We start from the raw sequence: 25,955 nt of genomic DNA, 5'->3' as shown, positions 1-25,955 counted from the left end.
TTTTTTTGAAAGGCTCTTTTGCTTTTTTATAAAGCCCAGTGAGAAAACACCTATTGTCTCCAGCCAGAAAAATGAAAGCATCCAAGTGGGTGAAGGTAGGGTTGACTGGGTTTCTTGAGACATTTAATCAGCAGTAAATAAGCATTTATTCTGATAGCAGGTCTCGCATTGTGCTCAGAAAGGGATATAAGAAGCCATACTTGTCTTTGAGTACTCAAACATGCTTTGAAATGAACTGAGAGTGGTTTTTAACCCAGCCCAGGCCACATACGTCTTGGCCAGGACATTCTCCTTATTGATGAGCCAAATATGTGTAGAACAGGGCCTCTTCAGAAGAGAAGTTGGATGAGATTACAGACTAGAGATGAGGTAATGGGCCAGCTAAAACCACTTAAGGAAATGATTACAAGCAGGACACATTGGCAGGAATATGTGGTGAGTCCGTTGGGAGCTTACAATATGAGGTGATGGTCTCGTCCAACTACAGCAAATATTTATTAACCACGCCAAGCATTGTGCTTAGTCCTATGAAAAATATGTTGTTAACTGCCGTAGGGTTGCCAAGAAGTGGCTGGTGGGTTTGAACCACTGGCCTTGTGGTTAGCCAGTGCTTACTACCAGGACTCCATGAAGAAAATAAGTATAATAATATGAATATATGTTATATTTTATATTAACTATAATAATATACTATATTTATATCACTCCAGTTTATAAAGCAAGTTTAAATGCATCTCATTTCAGGTCTAATATTTTTAAAATCCAATTTAATTACCAACGATAAAAAAATGTACATTTCAAATATAGTTTGGTAACTGAACTCTTTCTACAGGGAACATTAGTAATCATATTTTAAAAATATTTATTTCTAAGTGGTGCAGTGATTTAGATAATTCAATAATTCTTTCTAAATTTAGAACTATGCCAATGAAATAGAAATTTGTAATCTCAACTGTAACTATGAAGTTGCTTAATTTTTCAAGTTAATTGCTCCCTGGAGACTGAAAAAGAGTACTTTAAAACGTATTCCATTATCTAAGTATGTCTCTTTTTGCCAATTGGATATTTACTCATTTGTTTCTGACTTGTGAGTCACTGAAATTCTTTTTGTAAAATCATCCAAAGGATGAAATAAGCATTATGACACCAGTAAACTTATTCCAAGGCTGCCATTTAGCAAGATTAGGACTAATTAATGGAATTCATTTACCTTTCATATATATGTCCTATGAGCCTCATATCTTCTTTCAGAAGCCAGAAAAGGGGGTTAGATATTTAATTAGTAATTATTCTTGATAAATGTGGATTTCTTATTTTTTTCAGCAGCATAAACATTAGAGGAGAAAAATCCATGCTTTCATTTAAATCAGTTAAGAACAACAAATGATCATCTCGTCCCACATGTAGAAATCATGAATCCCTTCTTAGAAAGCAACCCCTTAATTTACAAATGTAATTTACAAATGACAAGACTCAGAGGATGCAGTAACTTGTCCTAAGTGTCCTAGCTAAAGAGTATACTAACCAAAGCCTTAAACCTGTATCCCCTGACTCCAAATCCAGTGCCCTTCAAGTATTCAATGCTGTATTATTATTATTATTTAATCTTTTTCTTTTTAACTGGGTGGAAATTTACAGAGCAGGTCAGTTTCCATTCAGCCATGCATACACACTGTTTCATGACATTGAGTACAATTCTCACAATGTATCATCACTCATCCTATTTCTTCCCTGTGTTTCCTCCGTTCCTCCTCCTTTCCTAACCCTTCTGAACTTTGTCCTGGGGTAGATGCTGCCCTTTCAATCTCAAATGATTAATTGTTCTGAGAACTACTGTTAGGCTGAAAATTGAACCATGAGGGTAAATTCGTTTCTAGCATACATAATCTGGCTGTTCCACCAGTCTCAGTTGGACCAGTAAGCCTTTTTAATGTACAGTGTTTTTTACGTCAGTGCTGTGTTGTATGAGCATGTAAAATGTCATTTTCCACAGAAATTCCCAGTGAATTGAATGGCTCTAAGGCTCACACAGGCACCCCATGATATCAGTATCAATTGATTTGCATTATGAAGTTAAAAACTATCATCATGTAACCTTTAGATAATTTTAAGCACAATAACCATGCTTTTTTAGTTTTTTTTTCTATTTTTTTTCTTTTATTTATTTATTTTTTGTTTTTGTTTTTTAATAAACACTCTTTTAGAAATTCTGTTATCAGAGGGTTAACTCTATTGATTTCTATACTTTTTGGGGTTAGGACAGAACATCAGGGTCAGGAAAAATTCATGTATTAAAAAAGGCATTTCTCCTACATTGCCAAAAACCAGAACAGCCAGAAAAGCAGGGCTGCATCCTGACTCTGGCCCTTTTTCCATCTGCTTCAGCATATGTTTTAAGACTTGTGCCATATTACCTCAGTCATGAGCTATTTTTTTTTCCAAAGGAAACTGAAATAGATTGGAAAGTTGGGCTTGTTTGTGTGTTTTTTTTTTCTTTTCTAAAGTGGAGTCTCAGGGACTTTCAGTGCACACTGTGTAAATAAAAGATTGTAAACCGGAACCAGCTGCTCTATCAGAAAAACAGAGGAACACCTGGTTTTCTTCCTGTTGTTACTGATGATTCAGTAAATGGACAGTGGTCTCCAAACTGCTCAACACTGGAGTCCCCTCAAGATTGTTTAAAACACTGATGGGTTTCTATCTAACCTCACGACATTCTGAACATTGTTTTGTTTTTCTTTGCTTTGTTTTTTTGAAAAAGACTCCCTGGGCCGTGCAAATGAATAGCCACTGGACTGCTAACCAAAAGGTTGGAAGTTCAAACCCACTCAAAGATGCCACAGAAGGCAGGTGTTGTGATCTCTGTCCTATAGGTCTCAACCTTGAAAACCCTATTGGGCACAGTTCAACTCTGCAGTACATGGGTCTCTATGAATCACAATCTACCTGATGGCAATTGGCTGAAGTGATTTGATTGTGCAGCAAAGCTGGAGAACAACTGTACTTTTGGCCATTTTGGTAACCTCAACCTGCAAAAAAAGACACTAAATCCCTCTACTCTAAAAATTTAATTTACCAGCTCCCCTCATTAGAGCTCCCCTATTCATTCTGGTTCAAGATTAGGCTCTGACGATTCCTTACACTTGAGCATGTCACATAACTTTCTGAGCCTAGATTTCCTTATAGTAAAATGGGAATTATGATTATTTCATAGAACTCTGTAAAGATTAAATGATATAGATATGGTATATGGTGCTGTATGATAAAACACTGGACTGCTAACCACATGGTTGATGGTTCAAACCCATCAACCACTTCTTGGAAACCCTATACAGAGTTGCTTTGAGTTGAAATTGACTCAATGGCACTTAACAACAACAACGTATTGGTGGTTGTTTTAACTCGACCATATTTAAATTAAAAATCTATAACAGTTCAGGTCTTTCAAATAAATCATGCATTTTTTTAAAACTCAGGTATTTATGCTATGTACTTTTTTTTTTTTAATATTGTACTTTTAAAATCAAGATCACTAAGCAATCTTCTGACTCCTAGCTGGTTTTCCTATAGCAAACCTTCATTCAACAAATATTTATTGAGAACTCACTATGTGCCAGACTTGTTCTAAGCACGGAGGTACATCAGTATACAAAAGACATTTCTAGTAGAGGAAAACAAACAGTAGACTCCATAAATAAGCAATCTATATGATATGGTAAAAAATGATAAATGCTATGAGTAAATATAAAGAAGAAAATGGGCATGAGGTTGATGAGGGGGCAACTGATTTTAAAATCAAGGGAATGCCCTAATCATATATGAGAGGGTTTCAAAAGTTCATGGAAAAATGGAATTAAAAGGTAATGGATTTTTTCCATGAACTCTTTGAAGCTCCCTCGCATGTTATTATCCATAAAAAGACAGTGAGTCCTTAAATGATTTCAGTCTGTTTTTCTTTAAGGTCGATGATGCCAATATAGTAAATCAATTTTATTCTTGAAATTCAACACCATTTTTAATAGGCAGTTGGTTCCTGAGCAAAAAAACAGCCTAAATAGATAATGCTGAGATTTCTATTTCCGACTGTCTTGGGTTGGGTTCCCCTAGAAGCTGACCCTATGAAAGAATTTGACATCACAGTTTAATTTGGAGGCGATCCCAGGAAGCACCAGTAGGGGACCAGGGATATGAGGCTGGAAAGGGAAAGACACCACTGTAAGGTGTGAATGGGAAGGTGTCAGCTCTGGGTCACTGGGACTCAGTTCCCTTGAGGACCTCTGGGAAACACTGTAGAACCGAACCGAGGAGCAGCGAAGCTGTTTTGTTTATGCACCAATTTCACTGTGATTGATTTATAAGCTGCTCCATTCACTTATTTAGAAAGGTAGAGATGTATCTGCTACACTTTTATATAGAAACGTCTTTTTTTTTTCTTCTTACTCTCCTACTTCAAAATTTTTTCAGACAATACTTATACAGAGATTAAGCTGTGGTTTTCCGTTTCTCAAACTCTCTACATTGTGATATATCATAAATAAGATTGTGGAAAGAACGCTTACAATTATTTAAAGCATAAGACTATATTTAAACATTCTCATAAGTTTCAGAAGCCCTAATTGCCTACTGTACAAATGATAAACCATCATTATCTATTAATTATTGCAAGGCCCAGGAGGATGAATAATTTGATTTAATCTCTCAAAATCATGAAGCTGCATTCTTTAGAAATAGTCTACATTAAGATTTCTTTCTGTGTTCAAAATGACTTCTCTAACTGAATTAATTTGAAATAAAGAACACTGTTATGTTACCAAATCTGTTTGACCTTTTTAGCAATGAGCAACAGCTAATGAAAATCTTTATATTGCTTGCATGTAATGTTTTAAAACCTCAGCCAGGAGGACATTGGTCTTTCACGTGCTCTGATATTCTCAAAAGCAAAGCATTGAAGGCAAGGCTGTTTTCTATATAGATGATTAAGAGGAATCAGGGTTGAAAATTATGTGTCTCTTCTCTTGCCTACTTACTCCTTTTTGCATGGGGCTTTTCTGTGCTGCTTTGAGGTCCAGATAACATGAAGCCTCAGTAGTGAGTCAGGGGTAGGTTTATAGGAGCAGGGAAAAAGTACTCATGAAGTTATTTACATAAAGACAGTGGCGGAAATTGGAACACCCTGACAAATTTTAAGGCAGTGAGATGTTGTATGTGGATTGTATTAAGATGTACCCAGGGTCAAGGCTGGCTCTATTACTTATTAGCCATGTGATGTTGGCCATATTACTTTCTCTCTGCCTGTTTCTACATCTGTAAAATAATAGGACTTCCTCCAAAGGCTATTGTAGAAAGTAAACAAGATAATGAATTTTGGAGCACAAAGCAATTGTGTCTGGCACGGTATAAGTACACAGTATAGGGAACTCAGCCAAGAGGTCTGTACGGTAGACTAGAAGTCCTGCCGCCATCCAGTCGATTCTGACAGTGACTTGATGAGATGTAAAACTGCCCCTTATGGTTTCTGAAGTCTGTACATCTTTACAGAAGCAGACTGCCATGTCTTTCAGCCATGGAGCAGCTGATGTTTGAACTGCCAACCTTTCTGTTAATAGCTGCTTTAACCACCACACCACCAGGGCAGAGGTAACAATGGTAAAAGGAGGTTCAGAGTTGGGTAGTCACCACACTAAGCTCTGAAAGACTGGTCTCTTGGTGTAGACACTCTGAACAATAAGGACTTCACCTGTCTTTGAGATTGAACAAGATTCCATCAGTCTTGATGCTTGAAGACAAGGTATAATCTTTGAGACAATGCATGTGGTAGAAAGTAGGCAGAGTTCAAGTTTTGCCTCTGTTTCCTATGCGGTCTTAGCCAGACATCTTCTCTGAGCCTTGCCTCCTCATATCTAAGTTGATGTTGATAATGCCCACCTTGCAGACAGCAATGTATATAAAGGGCATCAGAGAGTAGAAATTCCAATGATGGTTTTAATTCTCTTGTCACACTTGAGGCCTGTTCAGGTGTTTACATCCATGTTATTAGAACCAGTGCACTGGTTACCCACCAACTCCCAGAATTAGGCAGAAGACTTGTATAGTTAGTTACAATTTGCTCTGTAAACTTTCACCCAAATCACACACAAAAATTTTTAATAAAAATGTCTCATTTGATTATACTATATTTAATATATATATATTGTTATTAAATCCTGTCCCATCATTTCCAACTCATAGCAACTCTGAATAGGGTTAATGAGGAACAGCTGGTGAGTTTGAACCACTCTCCTTGTCATTAGCAATTCAATACTTATCTTACAATGCCACACCAGGATTCCAAAATATATATTGCACATATACAAACACATACATTACATACATATATGTAATATATATATGTGGAGCCCTGGTAGATCTGTAGGATAAGCACTTGACTGCTAACCACAAAATTGTCAGTTAAAGCCCACTAGCCACTCTGTGGAAGAAAGAGGAGGCTTTCTACTCCTGTAAAGATTTACAGCCTCGGAAACTCTATATGGTCGCTATGAGTCAGAATCCTCTTGATAGCAATGTGTTTGAGATTTATCTATCTATCTGTCTATCTATCATCATCTTTAAAAAGAGACACAGTACTTTATTTGATACAGGTTTAATATGGATTTTCTTACCTTTTCCAGGGAAATCAGAAGCCTATTTGGAAGCTATCAGAAAAAATATTGAATGGCTGAAGAAACATGACAAAAAGGGAAATAAAGAAGGTAGGGATTTATAGTGGTTGTACATTGCAAATGTCATCCTTTGTAAGGAGCTCTTTCAATATAAAGATTTTCACATTCAAATAAGTGGGCTCAAGTCTCCCCTCAGAGTCCAAAATGACTCCAGTTGCTTTTCAGATGCAGGTAAGAACAGAATCTCCATTTATCTTAGTTTCCAAATCAGTCTCTTTCAAGCAAAGCCATTTATGTTTATATTTTATTATGAAAAATGTCAAAAGTAGAGAGAATAGTATAATGAATTCCTATATATCCATTACCCATCTTCAATAATTGTTAGCGTTTTGTCAAATCTCATTTTATCTACCAGTTGCTGTTGCGTCAACTCCAACTCATAGCAAACCCATGTATGCCAGAGAACTGTGCTTTATAAGGTTTACAATGGCTACTTTTTGGAAGTGGATTGCCATACCTTTCTTCCAAGTCACTACTGGGTAGACTTGAACCTCCAACCTTTCCAACTCATAGCCACCCTGTATAGCACATTTAAAAAAAATGTTTTATTGTGAATTATGTGCTAGTTTACAAGGGAGAACATTAGTTTTACATTCATCCTATCATATATCATTTCATTGCCATGGTTACAATCCCCTCCATGCATCATCAACCAACCAAAGGGTATACGCCACAAACCTGCCCCCCGGTCATCAGCACATAGCCCCGCTCCCTCTCTAGGTCCAGAGTTCCCAACTGCTCCATCTCTCCACCGTCTCTGCCTCCATCTCTAGCTTCACTGTTTCTCTGGGTAGGGTCCCGCTCTCTGCTCTTCTCCCTTGATGGTCTCAGGGACCTCTGCTCCTGGACTGCAAAGTCAACCACTTCCCTCCTTTTGCTACAAAATGTTTACCTTTATATTTCCAGCCCTCACAGTCAGTCCTGATAACAATTACTCGCTATTGTACCACAAGAGACCTATCCCCATCTTCTTTAGTCAGCCCTGCCGAAACAGATTGGATACTACTCAGTGGATTTACTACTCTGTGCCCTCTAGATCTAGGTTCCCTCTTGAAAGCTTGTAAGCCAGTCACTTCTTGCCTTTGTAGCCACCCCCATTTTGGGTAGCCAATGTCCAAGTTGCCCATCCCTATCTACTCTGTGTATGGAGGGAGTGTAAAGATTTGTTCCCTCTTTTGAGCTACTGCATCCATAGGTGTAGGTCAAGTTCATCAAATTGTATCAGATTACTCTTTTTTTCCTCTTCTTTCTTCTTCTAGTTGAGCTGTGATCATCCAGTCATTGAATCCAGGTCAAGTGGGTATTATCTGCAAGTGTGGGTGTTCTTATGCATATGCCCTCTCTTCTTATCAGCTGGACACTTCACTCTCCACTCTAGTCCTCTGTGGCTATGTCACTGACTCTGGGCCCAAGAGTACCCAGGTCTTGCCACAATGCTGGCCAAGTAGGTCTCCACTCAGGTTCACAGGAGTCTATTGAATATTCTAGGGCTTAGCTAGTAGCTTCATTGCTGTTTTTCCCTCACTTCCCCTTATCGGTGATGAACGAACGTGGCCACCAATCAGAGCACATATCTGCTTGTGTATTCCCATTGAGTCTTACCTTAGTCTTGGAAGGGAGTTTGCCCTGAGGGGACCCGACCACTTGCTTTGATGTCTCCTGGGCAAGCAACTTGCTTGTTCTTGTAGTAATCAGTCAGTCTGCCTATATTGTTTTGTATTTTTCCTGTCGCTCTTTCTTTCAAGAAGTATCTTCTGTTCTTCTAGCTGCTCCAGGCTGGTCTGTTTGTCCTTTCAAGTGGAAATTTCCCACCTCAGAAGATTCAAGATAGGGTTCAGGATTCCACCTATGGTCTTATGTAATGCAGAAGCCTCCTACACTGGGCACATTGTAGCCCCATTTTAGGTATCCCATTCAGTTATAGGCAGAAGACAGACTTACAGGCTTTCTATGGTGATATTTCTGGCTATTCCTTTCTCTCCCCCTCAAGTGTCTATTTTATAATGGTATGACAGGGAAACCAAGATTCAAAAGACAGCCAAGCATCTTAACACTATTTTCCCCACTTTTGCCCATTCCAGTCATGTCTCAATCCTTGTATCCCAGAGCCCTGTTGTTCCAAGGTTGTGCATACATCATTATTTACCTCTGTCCCACTTAGCCCATGCAAAATTGCCTAATTGTTTTCCCATCCACCTTGTTCTTCCATTCTCCTCCCCCTTCTTATGTATTACTCCCCTCCCTAGCACCCAAATTATCTGTGTATATTCCCTACCCTGTGCTCCATCTTCCCCTCCCTCCTCTCTCCCCACCTCCCACATCCCAGTAACCAGCAAAGAATCCCCGCCCCCTCCTTTAGTATGGGTTCTTTTTCTTAGTCTTTGACAGTAGTGGTCCTATGCACTATTTCTCCTTTTGTGACTAATTTCACTCAACATAATGTCCTCAGGGTTCATCCATGTTATGTGATAGCTTACAGCTTCCTTGTTGTTCTTCAAGATAGCATAATATTCCATTGTGTGTATGTACCATAGGTTATTTATCCATTCTTCAGTTGATGGGCACTTAGGCTGTCTCCATCTTTTTGCTATTGTAAATAGTGCTGCTATGAACATTGGTGTGCATGTATCTACTCGTGTTATGACTCGTATTTCTTGTGTGTAAAAACCAAGTAGAGGAATTGCTGGATCATAAGGTATTTCTATATCCAAACTTCTGAGGAAGCGCCATATTGCTTTCCAGAGAGATTGAACCATTTTGCAATCCCACCAGCAGTGCAGGAGTGTCTCAGTCTCTCCACATCCCCACCAGCATTTATTGTCCTCTACATTTTTTATCTTTGCTGTTATTGTTGGTTTGAGATGATATCTCATTATTGTTTTGATATGCATCTTTCTAGTGGCTGGTGATCGTGAACATTTCTTCAAATGTTTGTTGGTTGCCCAGATCTCCTCCTTGGTGAAGTGTCTGCTCATGTCCTGTGCCCATTTTTTAATTGGATTGTCTTTTTTTGTAGAGGTGTTGTAGTTTCCTATATATTTTAGAAATGAGTCTTATCTGATGTGTCATTGCAAAAGATTTTTTCCCATTCTGTGGATTCCCTTTTTACTCTTCTGGTGAAGTCTTTTGATGCACATAAGTTTTTAATTTTTAGTATGTCCCAATCATCTATTGTGTCTACTTTTGTTTATGTAGTTTTCAAAATGTTTGGTAGTCTGTGAATTAGTGCCCTCACATTTGTCCCTATTTTTTCATTGATGGCCTTCATAATTTGGGGATTCACATTTAGGTCTTTAATCCATGCTGAGTTGGTTTTTGTATAAGGCATGAGATAAAGGTCTTGTTTCAGTCTTTTGCATATCGCTTTCCATTTCTGCCGGCACCATCTGTTGAAGAGACTATCCCCTCCCCATGTGATATATTTAGGTACTTTGTCAAAAATTAGTTGGCTGTATGTGGATGGGTTAATTTCTGGATTCTCGATTCTGTTTCATTGGTCAGTGTATCTTTCATTGTACCAGTACCAAGCTGTTTTGACCACTGTAGCCATGTAATAAATTTTGAAGTCAGGGAGTGAGAGGTTTCCAATCTTATTCTTCTTCTTAAGCAGTGCTTTGCTTATCCTGGGTCTCTTTCCTTCCATACCTGTATAGCACTTTTAACAACAGCACTTTTAATGATAGCAAGGGAGAAAAAAATGTGGCCAATTAAATTATGACATGCCATCAAAAGCCTCAAAGACTTTAAAATACAAAAATTTTTACATGTTCATCTTAGAATCAATGTAAATATAGAATGGACCAAAACGCATCCCAAAACTAATGCAAATTGTACCATCCACCAATCTTGAATGACTTATGTTATTGCTATCATTGATTAACATATGAACTCAATTCTTGGTCAGAACCAGCAACACCCTGAAATTCAGTCTTCTAGTTCCAGAAACGGTCAAGCTAGTGAAGCATGAAACTCTGATGCTTGCAATTTGAAGGCTTTTGCAAGCAGTCTTCAGAATGAGGGTGCTGGGTTTGATGCTCCCTTCTGCCTTGAGGAAGTGAGGGCATTAAGAGTACACAGCTTGCCCTCCTGAAGGCAGAAACCTAGCTTGTCTCCACAGCCCTCATTGGTTCTCTGCTTGACCTGGGTCATCTCTGAAAGCCTGTAGGGCTTTGTGCTATGTGAGCACAAAGACTTTCATAACCTCTGCTGGTCACTTTAACAGGGGCCTAGGAAACCTGCATTTCTTCCCCACACCCAGGAAAGTGAGTTCCCTGTGATGTTGTAGTATGAGGGTGATAAAATCATATGCAACCATAAAACAACAAATGTATTTGCTGTTTAAGAAGTGTATCACAAGCTTTATCTCTTTGGAACCTCACAATCTCGAAACTACTTGGAGGTTAAGTTACGTGACTTGTGCCTCTTCTAACAGGCAGCTCGGGCAGCACTGAGATTAGAATCAGAGGCCCTTGTCCTCTGCGCCTTGCTGATTTTGATTTTCCCATTGGACACAGTGATAGCTCCATCAGTTAACGTTAAACTGACATTTCAGATAGAATTTTTCCATTTCACAAGAAAGCATAATATTTTCCTGTCTGCCCATTCAGATCACCTGGACCTTCACATATGTCCTTGGGAATCTGTTCTTTGTTCCAGTAAAGGTGTTGACATGGTAGCCAATTCTAAAGAGCCAGTGATGAGCAAGAGGTGTCTCTCTGGACCCTCTGAGCCAGTCAGGGGTCATCTTGTGATGTGCACACAAAATGTATACTCCCTGGGTTCTCTACTTTGTGCCTGAGGGAAGGGAATAGTGCAAAAAGAAACAAGCACTTACTGAATGTTTGTGGTGTCCCATTGGTCAATGATTTACACTCACCACACATCAAGGCAATAGAGTGGTCAAAACAATGACTACAGATAGACTTGGGTTCAAATCCTAACTCTGCCGCTTCCGGAGTGAGTTATTACTCCCATTCTCATGGGGTATCAACAGGACTAACTATGTTCACTGCAAACTGCTCAGTGACTGGAAGTGCTCACTTTAGCCTCATGGCCATATACTGACAGGGAACAAATGACCTCCTTGGTGAAGAGGAAACCAGCTCTCAGCCTCACCTAGGCTTGGTATGATGGTAAACGCATGCTTGTAGAGAGGCCTTCCATGCTCATTTGTCCCTTCAGGCGGGAGTTTAAAGAGGCCCGAGTGACCCTGGTTCAGAGATTACATTCAGAGCAGCTAAAGGTGGCCAAGGAGCTCTGGTAGCATAGTGGTTACGAGTCGGGCTGCCAACCTCAAGGTTAGAAGTTCGAAACTAGCAGCAGTTCCACATGAGAAAGATGAGGCTCAGAAACCCTGTGCAGGGTACTATGAGTCAGAACCGACTCCACCGGTACTTAACAACAACAAAGGTGGCCTGGGAGCAGCTGGCACTCCTGTGGCCAGTCTCTCCTTTCTCTTCCCTTTACCAAGCTGACAGAAGACAGGGCTCTGGTCTGGGTGCTGAGACAATCTGTCCTCAAGGAACTCAGGTTCAGGTAGCTCACAGTCTGGAATGGGCAATTCTCACCAAGTGCTTTAACAATGTGGAAAACCAGAATGTCCAGCCATGGGGGATTTGTGTCACAAATGTTGATACCTCTGTAAACTGTCAACTAAACAGTCAAACCTATTGCTGTTAAGTAGAATCTCATAGTCACCTGATAGGACAGAGTAGAACTTCCCAGAGTTTCTAAGTCTGTAAATCTTTATGCAGAAGCAACTGGTGGGTACAAAGAGCTGACCTTTTGGTTAACGGCTGACCTTCTGGTTAGCAGCCGAGTACTTTAACCACTGTCACGAGTTCCTTCGATGCCTCTATTGTTGTTAAGTGCTCTCTAGTTTGTTCTGACATGTAGTGACCCTGTATAAGGTTTCCAGGGAGAAGCTGGTGGGTTTGAACCGCTAACCTCATGGTCAGTGAGCCAGTGCCTATTCTTTATAGCGCCACACCAGGGCTCTGTTGTTGTTAAAGGAGCTCTGGTAGCATAGTGGTTACGAATTGGGCTGCTAATCTCAGCAATTCGAAACTATCAGCTATTCCACGGGAGAAAGATGAGGCTTTCTGCTCCCGTAAAGATTCACAGCCTTGGAAACCCTGTATAGGGTCTCTATGTGTTGGAACTGACTCCATGGCACATAACCACCATACACCACATGTTAAGTGCCATCAAGTCAGATCCAACCCATAGCAACCCTGTATAGGATTTTCAAGGAGTGGCTTGTGAGTTTGAACCACCACCTTGCAGCCAAACCTACTTTGCAGTCCAGCACATTAACCCACAGTGCCACACCAGGACTCCTTTAATACTGGTATAGGGTGTATTATTTGTAATCATTAAAAATGGTGTTTCTGAGGAGTATTAATGCTTACTGTGTAAAATTAAGTGCAAAGAGTTCTAGGTTGTAAGTATACTGATTTCAATTCTGGATTGAGACAGATATAATTAAAAAGCAATAAAATGAGGCAGTATTAACTATGGTTGTTGTTGTTAAGTGCCATCGAGTCGGTTCTGACCCATAGCGACCCTGTATAGGGTTTCTGAGGAGCAGCTGGTGAGCTTGAACCGCCAGTTCAAATGTCTTTGCAGTCTGGCGCATTAACCCACAGCTCCACACCATGACTCTATGATTAATTCCGGTGATTTTATTTTCATGTTTTTGTATTTCCCATTAATCAAAACAAAACCAATAAGCACATAATTAATGAATCAAGGAAGGATATGAGTTTAAATCTTCAGAAAGATGCCACAGGCAGCCTCCTTGAAGATGTCTGGGTTTGGTCGGTGGTTTGATCGTTTCAATAGACTATTTTATTTGCCCCATGAATACAATGCAGGTATCCTAAGATAGTCAAAATAATTAACTTGAATTAAAAAGTGGGTTGTCACATCAACAAGAACTTAACAACTTGTGTGTCAATGACAGGAAATCAGATTACCTGGTTCTAGTCATAATTTTCACTGTGTGAGCTTGTACAGGCACTTAACCTTTAGGATCCTGTTACTATATGGGTGGCTCCTGATCCAGCAGCAGCGGCATCCCCTGAGACTATTAAACACGCAGCAGCAGCAGCAGTATCTGGGCTGTACCCCAGACCTACACAATCTGAATCTGCAGATTCCAAGAGCTCCAGGTAATTGGCATAAGCATTGTGGTGGTGGTGGTTATGTGCCGTGGAGTCGATTCCAACTCATAGAGACGCTGTACAGGGTTTCTGAGGCTATAAATCTTTACGGGAACAGAAAGCCTCATCTTTCACCCATGGAACAGCTGGTAGTTTTGAACTGCTGACCGTGAGAGTAGCAGTCCAATTCGTAACCACTATGCTACCAGAGCATTAAAGCTTGTGAAGTTGTGATCTATAAACCGCTTTCCTTGATCAAATGAGAATGGCATTCCCCACCTGAGTACCTCCTGGGGCTCTGATGAAGAGCAGCTGAAATAATACAGTTAAATAATACAGTTTCCTTAAACATAATAAACTGCAAGTGGGGCTTCAACACCGTTCATTCTGTTTGAACCCCTGATGAGAATTTGCCTTTCCACCACAGATACACTGAATCAAAATCTACAGTTTAACAAGATCCCCCAAGTGATTCTTACTGGTCTCCAGGTGGTTTTCATGTATATGTAAGAAGTCCACTGGATATGCGAATACGTAAGGAGCCTGGTAGTGTATTGGATTATGAGCTGGGCTGCTAAGTGAGGACGCACAACCACCACCACACCATACAAGTACATAAGCATCGCCGGGAGATCTTGTTAAACTGGAGATTCGGATTCAGTGTATCTGGGGTGGCAAGGCACAAGTCTCAGCCAGGGGGTCAAACAGGAATGAACAGATTCAAAGCCTTGATTTAAAAGCACTACACCGAGGCTGGAAAATGTCTTCCTACATGAAAGACACAGAATAGTAACCGTGTTACTGTACCAAATGCTTCTCATTTAATAGTAACCACTCTAATGGGATTGGATGTCATCTTTGCTCATGATGCTCTCCGTATTACTTTCCAGATTATGACCTTTCAAAGATGAAGGACTTTATCACCCAGCAAGCTGATGCTTATGTGGAGAAAGGCATCCTTGGTAAAGACGAAGCTGATGCCATCAAGCGCATCTACAGTAGCCTGTAAAAATGGCAGAGGAACCAGGCATCTTTTGACTGTTTCAGAAAACATAATATAGCTTTTTAAAACATCTCTACTTCTGTGATTAAAGTGATCTTGACCTAAGGATTATTAGAAAGTACTAAATTTATAGTAATAAACCTTTTAGAAGTGGTTGAAATATAACTTTCTTGCCATAAACACTATCTGAAAAGTAAAGTTGCATATAAGCTGAGATTTTGTATCTAGAATCCTTATTTCCTCAAAGACTTAACATTTTATAATCGCAGATGTGTTCCTTAAGGAAAGTTCTAATGGTCTAAATGTAAAACTAAGCCCTCTTCACTCTGTCTCATAGACGTAAGCACTCCCTGCAGAATTAGGGGGCTTTCTAGTTTTCTGCACTTTGTAAAGTAGAAGATGTCTGTTAGGAAATGCCGTTTCCACTAGCAGTTCACTTTGGGGAGTTGAGTTGACATTTCCTCAAAGCCTCTACAGCGTAAAGTAAAGCCATATGCTTTTCCAGCTACTCTGTTTAGCTGGCTTTTTTAACAGCTTCAATGGGTACCAAAACACAAACGGGAGAAAATAGGGTTCACTGATAAATTGACAGTTTCCTCTCCACACTTAATTTTTCCTATTAGTGAGTTTTCAGACATTGAGTTTGTTTATAAAAAGGGATACTGATGTACTTTCCAAGAAGATGAATGAAGTCATAAACACTATCAAGCAAAGTAAAAACATATGAAAACCCTACTTAGCTAAATTGGATCTGATCCAGGGATTAAAAAATAAACTGTTTCTTAACAGAGAGCAAAGAGGACAGGCAATTGGAGAGACACGGAAGTAAAAGTCACTCCCCTGTGAACTAAGATGAGCTTCCCTGGAGGAAAAGGTTAATGAGCTTTTGGGTCATATCAACCTCTCTTCCTCAACCAAGACCACCATCTGTCCTAGAAACCACGATAAAGTGGCCTGAGGTCCTCCTGAAAGGTACCCAAACTCAAAACAATGTTTTAAAAATGTTCAATGTAAATTCATTACATCTTTCAGTTTAAATCCTAAAAATAACAATGCTTTATATACCTGCTGCCACTACTTCAAATGGCCTTCCAATATCTACATTACTGTCTTGAATACATCTAGCTGGTATTTGCCTTTTGGTGAGGGCTGGGAACTCAAGTGAGGGGCAGAAGGCTGTTTTTCCAGAGTAGAAAACCATTGCTGCTCCTCCCTGTCTTCTAGGTGGTAGTGGTGGTGGTGGTGTGCTGTGGAGTTGGTTCTGACTCATAGCAAGCCTATACAGGGTTTCCAAAAGTGGCTGATGGGTTTGAATTGACAATCGTGTGGTTTACCGTCCAATAAACATCCTAAAACGCCATACCAGGACTCCCATCTTCCTTGAGTTGCAAAACTAAACAAAAGCTAAAACCTGACACACAGACCTTAATTCAGTTTGTTCTAGGGATCCAGGATCCATTATTGAGTGATGAGAGGGAATTGGAAACACCTTTACCCAAATAACACTTGTTAAAGTACGATGAGTACAAATTACAATGGCTGTTTTGATGAGAATGAAATGACCAACTATTTGCCAACCTCCAATAGTCCCAACAGGCTGCTTCTGTATCAGTGCGAACAAACTGATCATGCCTAAATTGTTTTATCCATTTACTATAATTTAAATACCTGTATTTTTTAAAGTTTAGAAAGTTTATTGTAGTTTTCAAAACATGGACATCCATTAGCGTCTGTTGAGGAGATGAAATGAGATTGATAAAGGTTCTTTTTTTTTTTTTTATAAGTTGTTTTATAAACAAGGAAACTTATTCAGAAAAAGAGCAGAGGACTCTGAATATGCTCAAATCATGTGGCCATACGAGGAGACTCCAAAAAGTTCATGGAAAAATGGAATGGAAACATAATGGAATTTTCCACAAATGTTTTGAAGCCTCCAGTATATGATTAAAGCTGGGACAAGAATCCAGGCTTCTTGTCAGCTCATTACAATAGGAACTAAAATAGTTCTGTTACTGTTCAGCACTGGTGACATAGAATTCAAAATTATCAATAACTGGGAGAATAGACGTTTTAGCTAGAAATTGCTGAAAAGCTACTTAGACAAAAAAGAAGGACTCAAAGATGTTTTTGAGATTTGGGTATTAATTTCAAATTTGAGTTTATATATATATTTTTGAATAATGTCTTTGGATTTAGATCTTTTGGATTACTCTCGAATTTGAGATTATTTTGTTAAATGGCATGATAATTTTTTTTTTCAAGTTTCTTTGCTCCACACAAAAAGCTCTGGTGGCGCTATTAGATGTTGGGCTGCTAACCACTAGGTCAGTGGTTCAAACCCATGGGGAAAAGATGGGGCTGTCTGTGTCTATAAAAACTGAATCTCAGAAACTCGATCTAAGTCACTATGAGTCAGAATCAACTCGATGGCAGTGGTCTTTTTTGCATAATTGTTCCCCAGCCAATTTTCTAAATTTTTTATTTTAGTGTTAACTTCCAATGAACTCCCCACAGTGTAGATAGTACTTAATGCAAGAATATAGTAAAGCACAATCAGGATAGAACCCTTTATCAATGATGCCATGATAACATGAAAATAAAACACCAAGGATCACATAAAATTATGTACAAACAAGAAATTTAGCCAGACAAGAGCAGACAACTAAAGTTTATCCTTAATGCCTGGTCAGCCTCAAGGGTTCTGCAACTCTTGCTGCACTAAAAGCTCAAAAATCAAAACTCAAACTCACTGTCATCCAATCAGTTCCAACTCAGAGTGACCCAGTAAATGATTTCCAAGGCTATAAATCTTTATAGGAGCAGAAAGCCTCATCTTTCTCCCTTGGAATGGCTGGTTTGAACAGTGCCACACCAGGGCTCCTCATTAACACCTGTTGTTAAATGCCATCAAGTCTGTACCAACTCACAGCAACCACAACACTACAAAACGCCGCTGCCTGGTCCTGCATCAACCTCACAGTCGTTGCTATGCTTGAATCCATTTGCTGTTGCCACTGTGCCAATCCTCCTCATTGGGGGTCTTCCTCTTTTTTACTGACCCTCCACTATACCAAGTATTATATCCTCCTCCAGGGACAGGTCCCTCCTGACCTAAGAGCTCTTAATTTCTTCTGAATCACTGGGAGAGCAAGATGGGGAAGAAGAAAAGGAGGAAAGAGAAAAGAAAGTAGGGATAGGAGGAGAGAAAAAAATGAGACTGTTTTTGCTTCTAGGAAGCAAATGCCTTCTGGATGTTAGAGAAGGATAAATACAGGAGAGTTTTTGTGTAAGCCTAAGGATTCATTCCAGTTGGTGAATAGAAATTGAGGCCAAAAATATTTCACTGTAAATGATATATTGCTTTGTTTACTGCAGTAACCCATATGCATAATAAAGGTAACATAAATTAAGGGAGTAAAAAGTTAACCTTAACTCTAATGAGCACATTATCTGTAAAGCACTCTAGGAAGTGATATCAATGAAATATAAACTTGAATTCACTGGTGTGTCAGATCATGGTCTTGTCTATTTGTGCTTTTGACCGTTACACGATGGTTTCATTGTATCTGGAGTCAGGTCAACTATGAAAATGTAAAGGTTACTAGTAACTAATTAATTTGCTTCTAAATTACTGAAACTTACCCCCCAAAACTTGCATTTATAAGAACCATTAAAATGGAGGAGCTGTCACCATTTAAAAAATATAATTTAAAAATTTATTTTTTTAAGAAAATGAAAGGCTCAAGTATGAAAACATATTTTATTTTCTCATTCAGACTCTTATAGTTTATTTTTACAAAATAATGACAAAATTTCATTCTATATTATTACAGAATATGTAATACATATCGAAATATATACATATAGTACTTAAGTTATAAACATACAGCAAACTCAGCATCACATAAACAGCAACCATATTTTTCATAGTTAGAATTTCAACAGGAGATAAACTGTATCTTGAATATGCAAATAGTCTTTGATGTTTTATGTCAACCAGTACCTACAAAAGCTAGTTTGAAAACTACCACCACTTACAAACGTGATAAGCTTTAGGATACAGTTTTGCTCTCATGCCATAATAAAACCTAAAATGATGGAAAGCCAGAGGGAACTAATCTGTTCAGTCAGCTGCAGCAGGTGAAACGACTAAGTTGTGATTTGAAGATATATGCTTTGGAAATTCAAAAGACAGGCTTTTGAATCTTTAGTTCTTGGTTTCTTAATGGTCCAACCATTTCTCAATCTGTATTAAAGTTAGGCCCTCTAATCATCTAATTGTGATAGAGGGAAGTTGCATAGGGACTTTCTTCATCTCTGAAAAAAGAAAACAGAGCATAAATGAATGTTTAGAATCCATATTCAGAAAACTTATATACACACACATACACACACACACATATATATATATGTTTGTTGTTGTTGTTATGTGCCATCGAGTCGGTTCTATATATATATATACTTACTATACAACCAAATATCCAATTGCACATTCCTTGAAAGCTGTATGAAATGCAGATATTACAGAGTATCTTATTGTATTCCATGAAGCAGTACAGATTTTGAAAGAATTAAATATTAGATATTAGAATAAAGAATTATATTCATTTTTATATTTGTTTATATATTCAAATATGTTAGTTAAAATTGTTTTGCTGTTGTTAGTTGCCACCAAGTTGATTCCAATTCATGGTGACCCCAGGTGTGCACACTAGAACCGCTCCTGAAGGTTTTTAAGGCTGTGGGTGACCTTTTGGAAGCAGATCACCAAGCTGTCTTCCGAGGTACTTCTTTTGTTGTTATGTGCCATGGAGTTGGTTCCGATTCATAGCGACCTTATACAGGGTTTCTGAGGCTGTAAACCTTTACGGGAATAGAAAGCCTCATCTTTCTCCCACGGAGCAGCTGGTAGTTTTGAACTGCTGACCTTGTTATTCGCAGCCTGATTCGTAACCACTACGCTACCAGAGCTCCTCAAGGTACTTCTGGGTGGGTTCAAATTGCCAATCTTTCAGCTAGTAGTTGGGTGCTTAACCATTTGCACTACCCAGGGAACCTATACTGTTAAAAAAAAATTATATTTATAAATATATTTTACATTTCACCTCTTTCACAAAAGGATGTGAAGTGCCTACAATAAAGAGCACATATACAATGAGTAAAATAAACATTTAAAAACTAGAACAAAAATTTAAGTCCTCGTGTGGTGCTGTAGGATAAACACTGGACTGCTAACCACAAAGTTAGAGGTTCATACCCACCAACCACTCCTTGGAAACCCTAATACAAAGTGGCTATGAGTCAGAACCGACTTGATAACAGTTAACAACAACAACAAAGAAAGTAGAAGGGAAAAAATATCTGGATTCTAAGAAATATTATAGTAGTTGATCTTGAGCATCAATTTCAGTTACAAGCTTCTCAGTAACCTGGACAAAACTTAAGAAACAGAGGTGGGTGTACCATTCTTGAAATCATACAAGAAATACGGAAACCAATTCTATAGGAAAAAGTTTTGTCTTGATACCAAATTAAAAAACAAACAAACAAACCAATAAGCTCACATAAGATCATGTGTAAGAAACACCATGTAACAAAGTAATGGGCAATGACTTCAACATATTTTTTAAGGATCAGGATTTTACGAGGACAAGGAGGCTTCAAAAAGTTTGTGAAAAATTCTATTATCTTTAAATTCTATTTTCTGTGAACTTCTGAACCTCATATTCTCTAGGGCACTGCTTCACTTGAAAATTACCAACTACATGCCTCTACTTGGCCACTATCTGTAGTCACTAGCTTAACAGTTATGCTATTAAAGCAAAACAACTAATTTTTTTTTATATATATAAAGCATTGTGACCAACAAATCTTATGCAGAATGCAGTAGCTCTGTTTAGACTCCATATGTTATAAACACTTTTCTAGAATTAAAATACAATTTTTAAAGCGAAAAAGAAGACAGATTCAGCCAAGTAAGGGCATTTTTAGATATAATTTATTCTTACCTGCTTTCTTCTTTGAGTTTCTTAGCTGCCTGTGTTGACAATTTAATCTGCAAGTCGAGTCTCTGCAGGAAATCTCGGGCTGACACTTCCTCACACTGCACAGGCTGAACATCACATTCCTGAGGACTAGGAGGACACAGGTCTTCCCTAGCCACTGCTGACTCTTCACATGAAAGACTGCCATCAACAGTTTCATTTTCTGGAGAATCAATGGAGTTAAGTCCATTAAACACCAAAGGCTTTTCTGATATAACTGGGATATTCAAAGTTTTCTTCAGAAATATACAATCATTGGTAAACAGTTTATTTGCTCTTTTTATTTGCTCCATCTAAAATTAAAAAAAAGAAACATCAAGTTACATATAACAAAATCCAAGAGTAAGGTTTATTACATAACACAGGGCTACAGATATTCATGAACAAAATGTATTCAATTCTCGCTCTGAATTTGAGTTCTTAATTCTGGTTTGGTCACATCCCCAAATGCCTGGAGTTGTTTTTTAAAATGTCAGGAAATTTAGTTTTTCGATTTAAAAAACTAACCTATTCCTTCCTCCCTCCACCTCAACCTCACTATATGATGGGGCTTCATAAAGTTCATGGGATAAAAAGATAATGGAATTTTTCTATGAAATTTTTAAGCCAACTTTTATTATTTTTCCTACAAGGTAGCTTCTATCAACAGGTTGTTGTTGTTAAGTGCCGTAGAGTCGGTTCTGACTCACAACAACCCTATATAGGGTTTCTGAGGAGTGGCTGGTGAGTTTGAACTGTTAATCTAATGCACCACACCAGGACTCCTTGATCAACATGTTGTTATTGGTCAGTGCCATCGAGTCAGTACTGATTCATAGCAACCCTGCCCTAAAGTTTAAAAATGTATTATGTTTTAGCACTTATAAATTCCATTCTTACTTAAACATGTCTATTATATGATCTTTTTAAATGATGGCTATTTTACTTAGAATGCTTCTTCTGTATTAGAACTGTGCTTGGGGGCGTTCGTTGGATAGAAGAATGGTGTGGGTTGGAGCTGCAGTCATTAAGGACTCAGAAGGAGGTGGGATTCTTCTTTTTAATCTCTTGGCTTCAGATGGACCTTGAAGAATGGGCAGAAGTGGAACAGGTAAGGAAATGGGGTAAACACTGTGTATGTGTACCCATCCTCTATGTGAATGTGTATATAAATTCTCATTTAGTCCTTAAAACAACTCTGTAAAATGTAGGTATTATCTGATACTCATGAAGAAACAGGTTCAGTAAGATTAAATAACATGCTCGTGTTCAAACAATTTATGCCAGTAGAGCTGGGATTTGAACCAGGTCTGTGTGCTTAATTGTGCACCCAACCCAGTCAACACTAATGGAAGCAACAGTGGAGAAATCAAATGTGCATTGGGCACATCTGCAAAATATGGATTATTTTGTAACCTTTTAAAAGTGTTAAAAAGCAAAGATATCACTTTGAAGATTAAGGTGCACCTAACCAACACGGCACAGGCACATAACAACAACAATAAACCCAAGCCAGGGTATTCTTAATTGCATCCTCATATGCATATGAAAGCTGCATAATGAATAAAGACAGGACAGGGCAACAGTAGAAGAATTGATGAACTTGAATTATTGTGTTGGCAAAAAATACTGATTGTATCGGGGACTGCCAAGACAAGGAACAAATCTGTTTTTGGAAAACTGGAATGTTCCTCAGAAGACAGAATGGCAAGACTTTGTCTCATGTACTCTGGACATGCTATCAGGAGGATATTGTGCTTGGTAGAGGGTCAGTGAAAAACAGGAAGATCCCCAAGGAGATGGACTGACACAGTGGCTTTAACAGTGGCCTCAAACATAACAATAGTGGGGCTGGTACAGGACCGAATAATGCTTTGTTCTGTTTTGCATTTAGTAGTTCTGACTAAGAACCCACTTGATGGCATCAACAATAACATATTTCATTTTCATAAAAGTTCTACAATCTGAGGATTATCATCTCATGTTTCTAAGTGAGGAGATTCAAGAGTGAAGCAGATGTTGGTGAGTGTAGCCAGCCCTGCTGGTTCCAAGCTTGTTGGAGAAATGTCTACTTTCATGTTCATTACACTGCATTAGAAAGTCTTCACCTGACTAGCCTGGAACTTTACAAAATTATCTATTTCATCCTTGGATGATAAGGAAATAAGTGACGGCTTCTCGAGTCAAAGGCTATTGGAATAAGCCAAAAGATTATGTCCTAGTCATCATGCTAGGAACTTTACATGCACCGTAGTATCAAACACTCACAACCATTCCTGTGCAAAAGGAAATCCAGCCAGTTGGGAAGAGCAGATAAGCACACAGACCTGGTTCAATCACCAGCTTCATCAACACAACCTGTTTGGACATGAGCACGGTACTTACTCTCATTGAGCCCATTGCTTCGTAAGTAAAACACATTCTCTACATTTCACTGCAGCACTGTAAGGTTATATGCACATTCACATCAAAAACAGATGTATGTGTATGTATGAAAGAAAGACTACTTAGCAAAGTGCCTGGAAATAGATGGCAGTTGTTGTTGTTAAGTACTGTTGAGTCGGTTCCAACTTATAGCAACCTTGTATAGGGTTTCTGAGGAGCGGCTGGTGAGCTTGAACCGCTGACCTTGTGGTTCAAACAGACCTTGCAGTCCAGCACTTTAACCCCACAGCACCACACCAGGACTCTCTCCACTTTCCAAGGAAAATATTAAGTCACACATGAGTTAATGAATTTGAACAAGGTTATATAGTTTGTTGGAATCCTGGTGTGGTGCTATGGGATAATGCACTGGACCACAAGGTTGGTATGAACTGAAAGGTCAGAGGTTCTAATTCACCAGCTGTTACTCAGAAACAGGGTCACTAGGAGTTGAAATTATGAGGTTAAACAGACTTGATGGCACTTAACAACAACAATATAGCTTCTTAAATGTATAAACTGAGAGCTCTGAGCTGATGTCTGTCATATAACAGATTGTTGTTGTTGTTGTTAGGTGCCGTCGAGTTGGTACTGACTCACAGCGACACTATGCACAACAGAACAAAACACTGACTAGTCCTGGGCTAACCTCACTATTGCTGTCATGCTTGAGCCCATTGATGCACTTTGCCAGTTCATTTCTCTGACCTTCTACCTTAGCAAACATGATATCCCTCTCTCCAGTGACTGGTCCCTCCTAACAATATGTCCAAAATATGAGAGATAAAGTTTTGCCATCCTGACCTCCAAGGAGCACTGTGGCTACACTTCTTCCAGCACAGATCTGTTGGTTCTTTTGGCAGCCCATGGCACTTTCAATATTCTCCTTCAAGACCATAACTCAAATGCATCAATTGTTCTATGGTCTTCCTTATTCATTGTCCAACTTTCACATGCATATGAGGTTACTGAAAATATCATGGCTTGGATCAGGTATACCTTAGTCCTCAAACTGACATCTTCGCTCTTTAACACTTTAAAAAGGTCTTGTGCAACAGATTTGCCTAATGCAATACACGTCGTTTGATTTCTTGGCTGCTGCTTCCATGAGTGTTGATGGTTGATCCAAGAAAAATGAAGTCTTCAACAACTTCAATCTTTTCTCTGTTGATAAGAATTTTGTTTATTGGTCCAGTGGTGAGGATTTTTGTTTTCTTTACACTGAGATGCAATCCAAAGGCTATGCTCTTTGATATTCATCATTAATTATTTTAACCCTTTGTCACTTTCAACAAGCAACCTTGTATCATCTGCATATTACAGGTTGTTAATGAGTCTTCCTCCAATTCTGATGCCATGTTCTTCTTTATATGGTTCAACTTCTTGGATTATTTGCTCAGCATACAGATTGAATAAATATGATGAAAGAATACAAGCCTGGCACACACCTTTCCTAATTTTAAATCATTCAGTGTTCCCTTGTTCTTTTCAAACAGTCTATGTACAGGTTCCTCATAAGCACAATTAAGTGTTCCACAACACTCATTCTCTGCAATGTTGTCCATAGCTTGTCATGATCCACAAAATCAAAAGCCTTTGCACAGTCAATAAAACACAGGTAAACATCTTTCTAATATTCTCTTCTTTCGGCTAAGATCCATCGGACATCAGCAATGATATCCCTCGTTCCACATCCTCATCTGAATCTGGCTAGAACCTCTGGCAGTTTTCAGCCATTGTATGGCTGCAGCCATTTTTGAATTATGTTTAGCAAAATTTTACTTGCATGAGATATTAATGATACTGTTCAATGAATTCCACATTCCATTGGGTCGCCTCTCTTTGGAATGGGCATATATATGGATCTCTTCCAATCAGTCGGCCAGAGTTGTCTTCCAAATTTCTTGGCAGAGATGAGTGAGTGCCTCCTGTGCTGCCTCACTTTCTTGAAAGATTTCAATTTGTATTCCATCAATTCCTGCTGCCTTGTTCTTTGCCAATTCCTTCAATGCACCTTGGACTTCCTCCCTTCAGTATCACTGGCTCTTGATCATATGCTATCTCTTGAAATGGTTGAACATCAACCAATTCTTTTTGGTACAGTGACTCTTTGTATTCTTTCCATCTTCTTTTGATGCTTTTTGCATCATTCAATATTTTGTCCGTAGAATTCTTCAATATTGTAAGTCGAGGATTGAACTTTTTTGTTCATTTCTCTCAGCTTGAGAAATGCTGAGCATGTCCTTCCCTTTTGGTTTCCTAATTCCAGGTCTTTGTACATTTAAAAAATAATATTTGACTTTGTCTTCTCAAACTGCCCTTTGAAATTTTCTATTCAGCTCTTTTACCTCCTCGTTTCTTTCATTTGCTTTAGCATCTCTATGCTACAGAGCAAGTTTCAGAGTCTCTTCTGATATCCATTTTGGTCTTTTCTTTCTTTCTTGTCTTCTTAATGACTTTTTACTTTCTTCTTGTATGATGTTCTTGACGTCACTCCACACTCCTCTGGTCTTTGGACTTTAATGTCTAATGTATCAAATCTGTTCTTAAGACAATCTCTAAAGCCAGGTGGGACATGATCAAGGTCATATTTTGGCTCTCATATATTGGCTTTAATTTTCAG

At 38.7% G+C, this 25,955-nt stretch overlaps 2 protein-coding genes across 2 annotated transcripts in view; one reads left to right on the top strand and one right to left on the bottom strand.

The window, feature by feature from the left end:
- Window positions 1–15,099, top strand: part of SCG3 (secretogranin III) — a 42,587-nt gene extending 27,488 nt beyond the window's left edge. Inside the window, exons 11-12 of the mRNA XM_006831644.1 lie at window positions 6,669–6,749; window positions 14,773–15,099. Of these exons, the coding sequence (XP_006831707.1) occupies window positions 6,669–6,749; window positions 14,773–14,891 (200 nt within the window). The 3' untranslated portion in view covers window positions 14,892–15,099. The remainder of the gene's footprint in view (window positions 1–6,668; window positions 6,750–14,772) is intronic.
- A 4,060-nt stretch (window positions 15,100–19,159) lies between these two features.
- Window positions 19,160–25,955, bottom strand: part of LYSMD2 (LysM, putative peptidoglycan-binding, domain containing 2) — a 37,451-nt gene continuing 30,655 nt past the window's right edge. Inside the window, exons 2-3 of the mRNA XM_006831643.1 lie at window positions 20,894–21,222; window positions 19,160–19,202 (exon numbers count right to left, since the gene is read on the bottom strand). Coding sequence (XP_006831706.1) covers window positions 19,160–19,202; window positions 20,894–21,222 — 372 coding nt within the window. The remainder of the gene's footprint in view (window positions 19,203–20,893; window positions 21,223–25,955) is intronic.

Source organism: Chrysochloris asiatica, unplaced genomic scaffold, assembly GCF_000296735.1.
Source record: "Chrysochloris asiatica unplaced genomic scaffold, ChrAsi1.0 scaffold00004, whole genome shotgun sequence".
NCBI lineage: Eukaryota > Metazoa > Chordata > Mammalia > Afrosoricida > Chrysochloridae > Chrysochloris > Chrysochloris asiatica.
The sequence above is the reverse complement of the archived record's forward strand: the minus strand, read 5'-3'. Positions and strand labels throughout refer to the sequence as shown.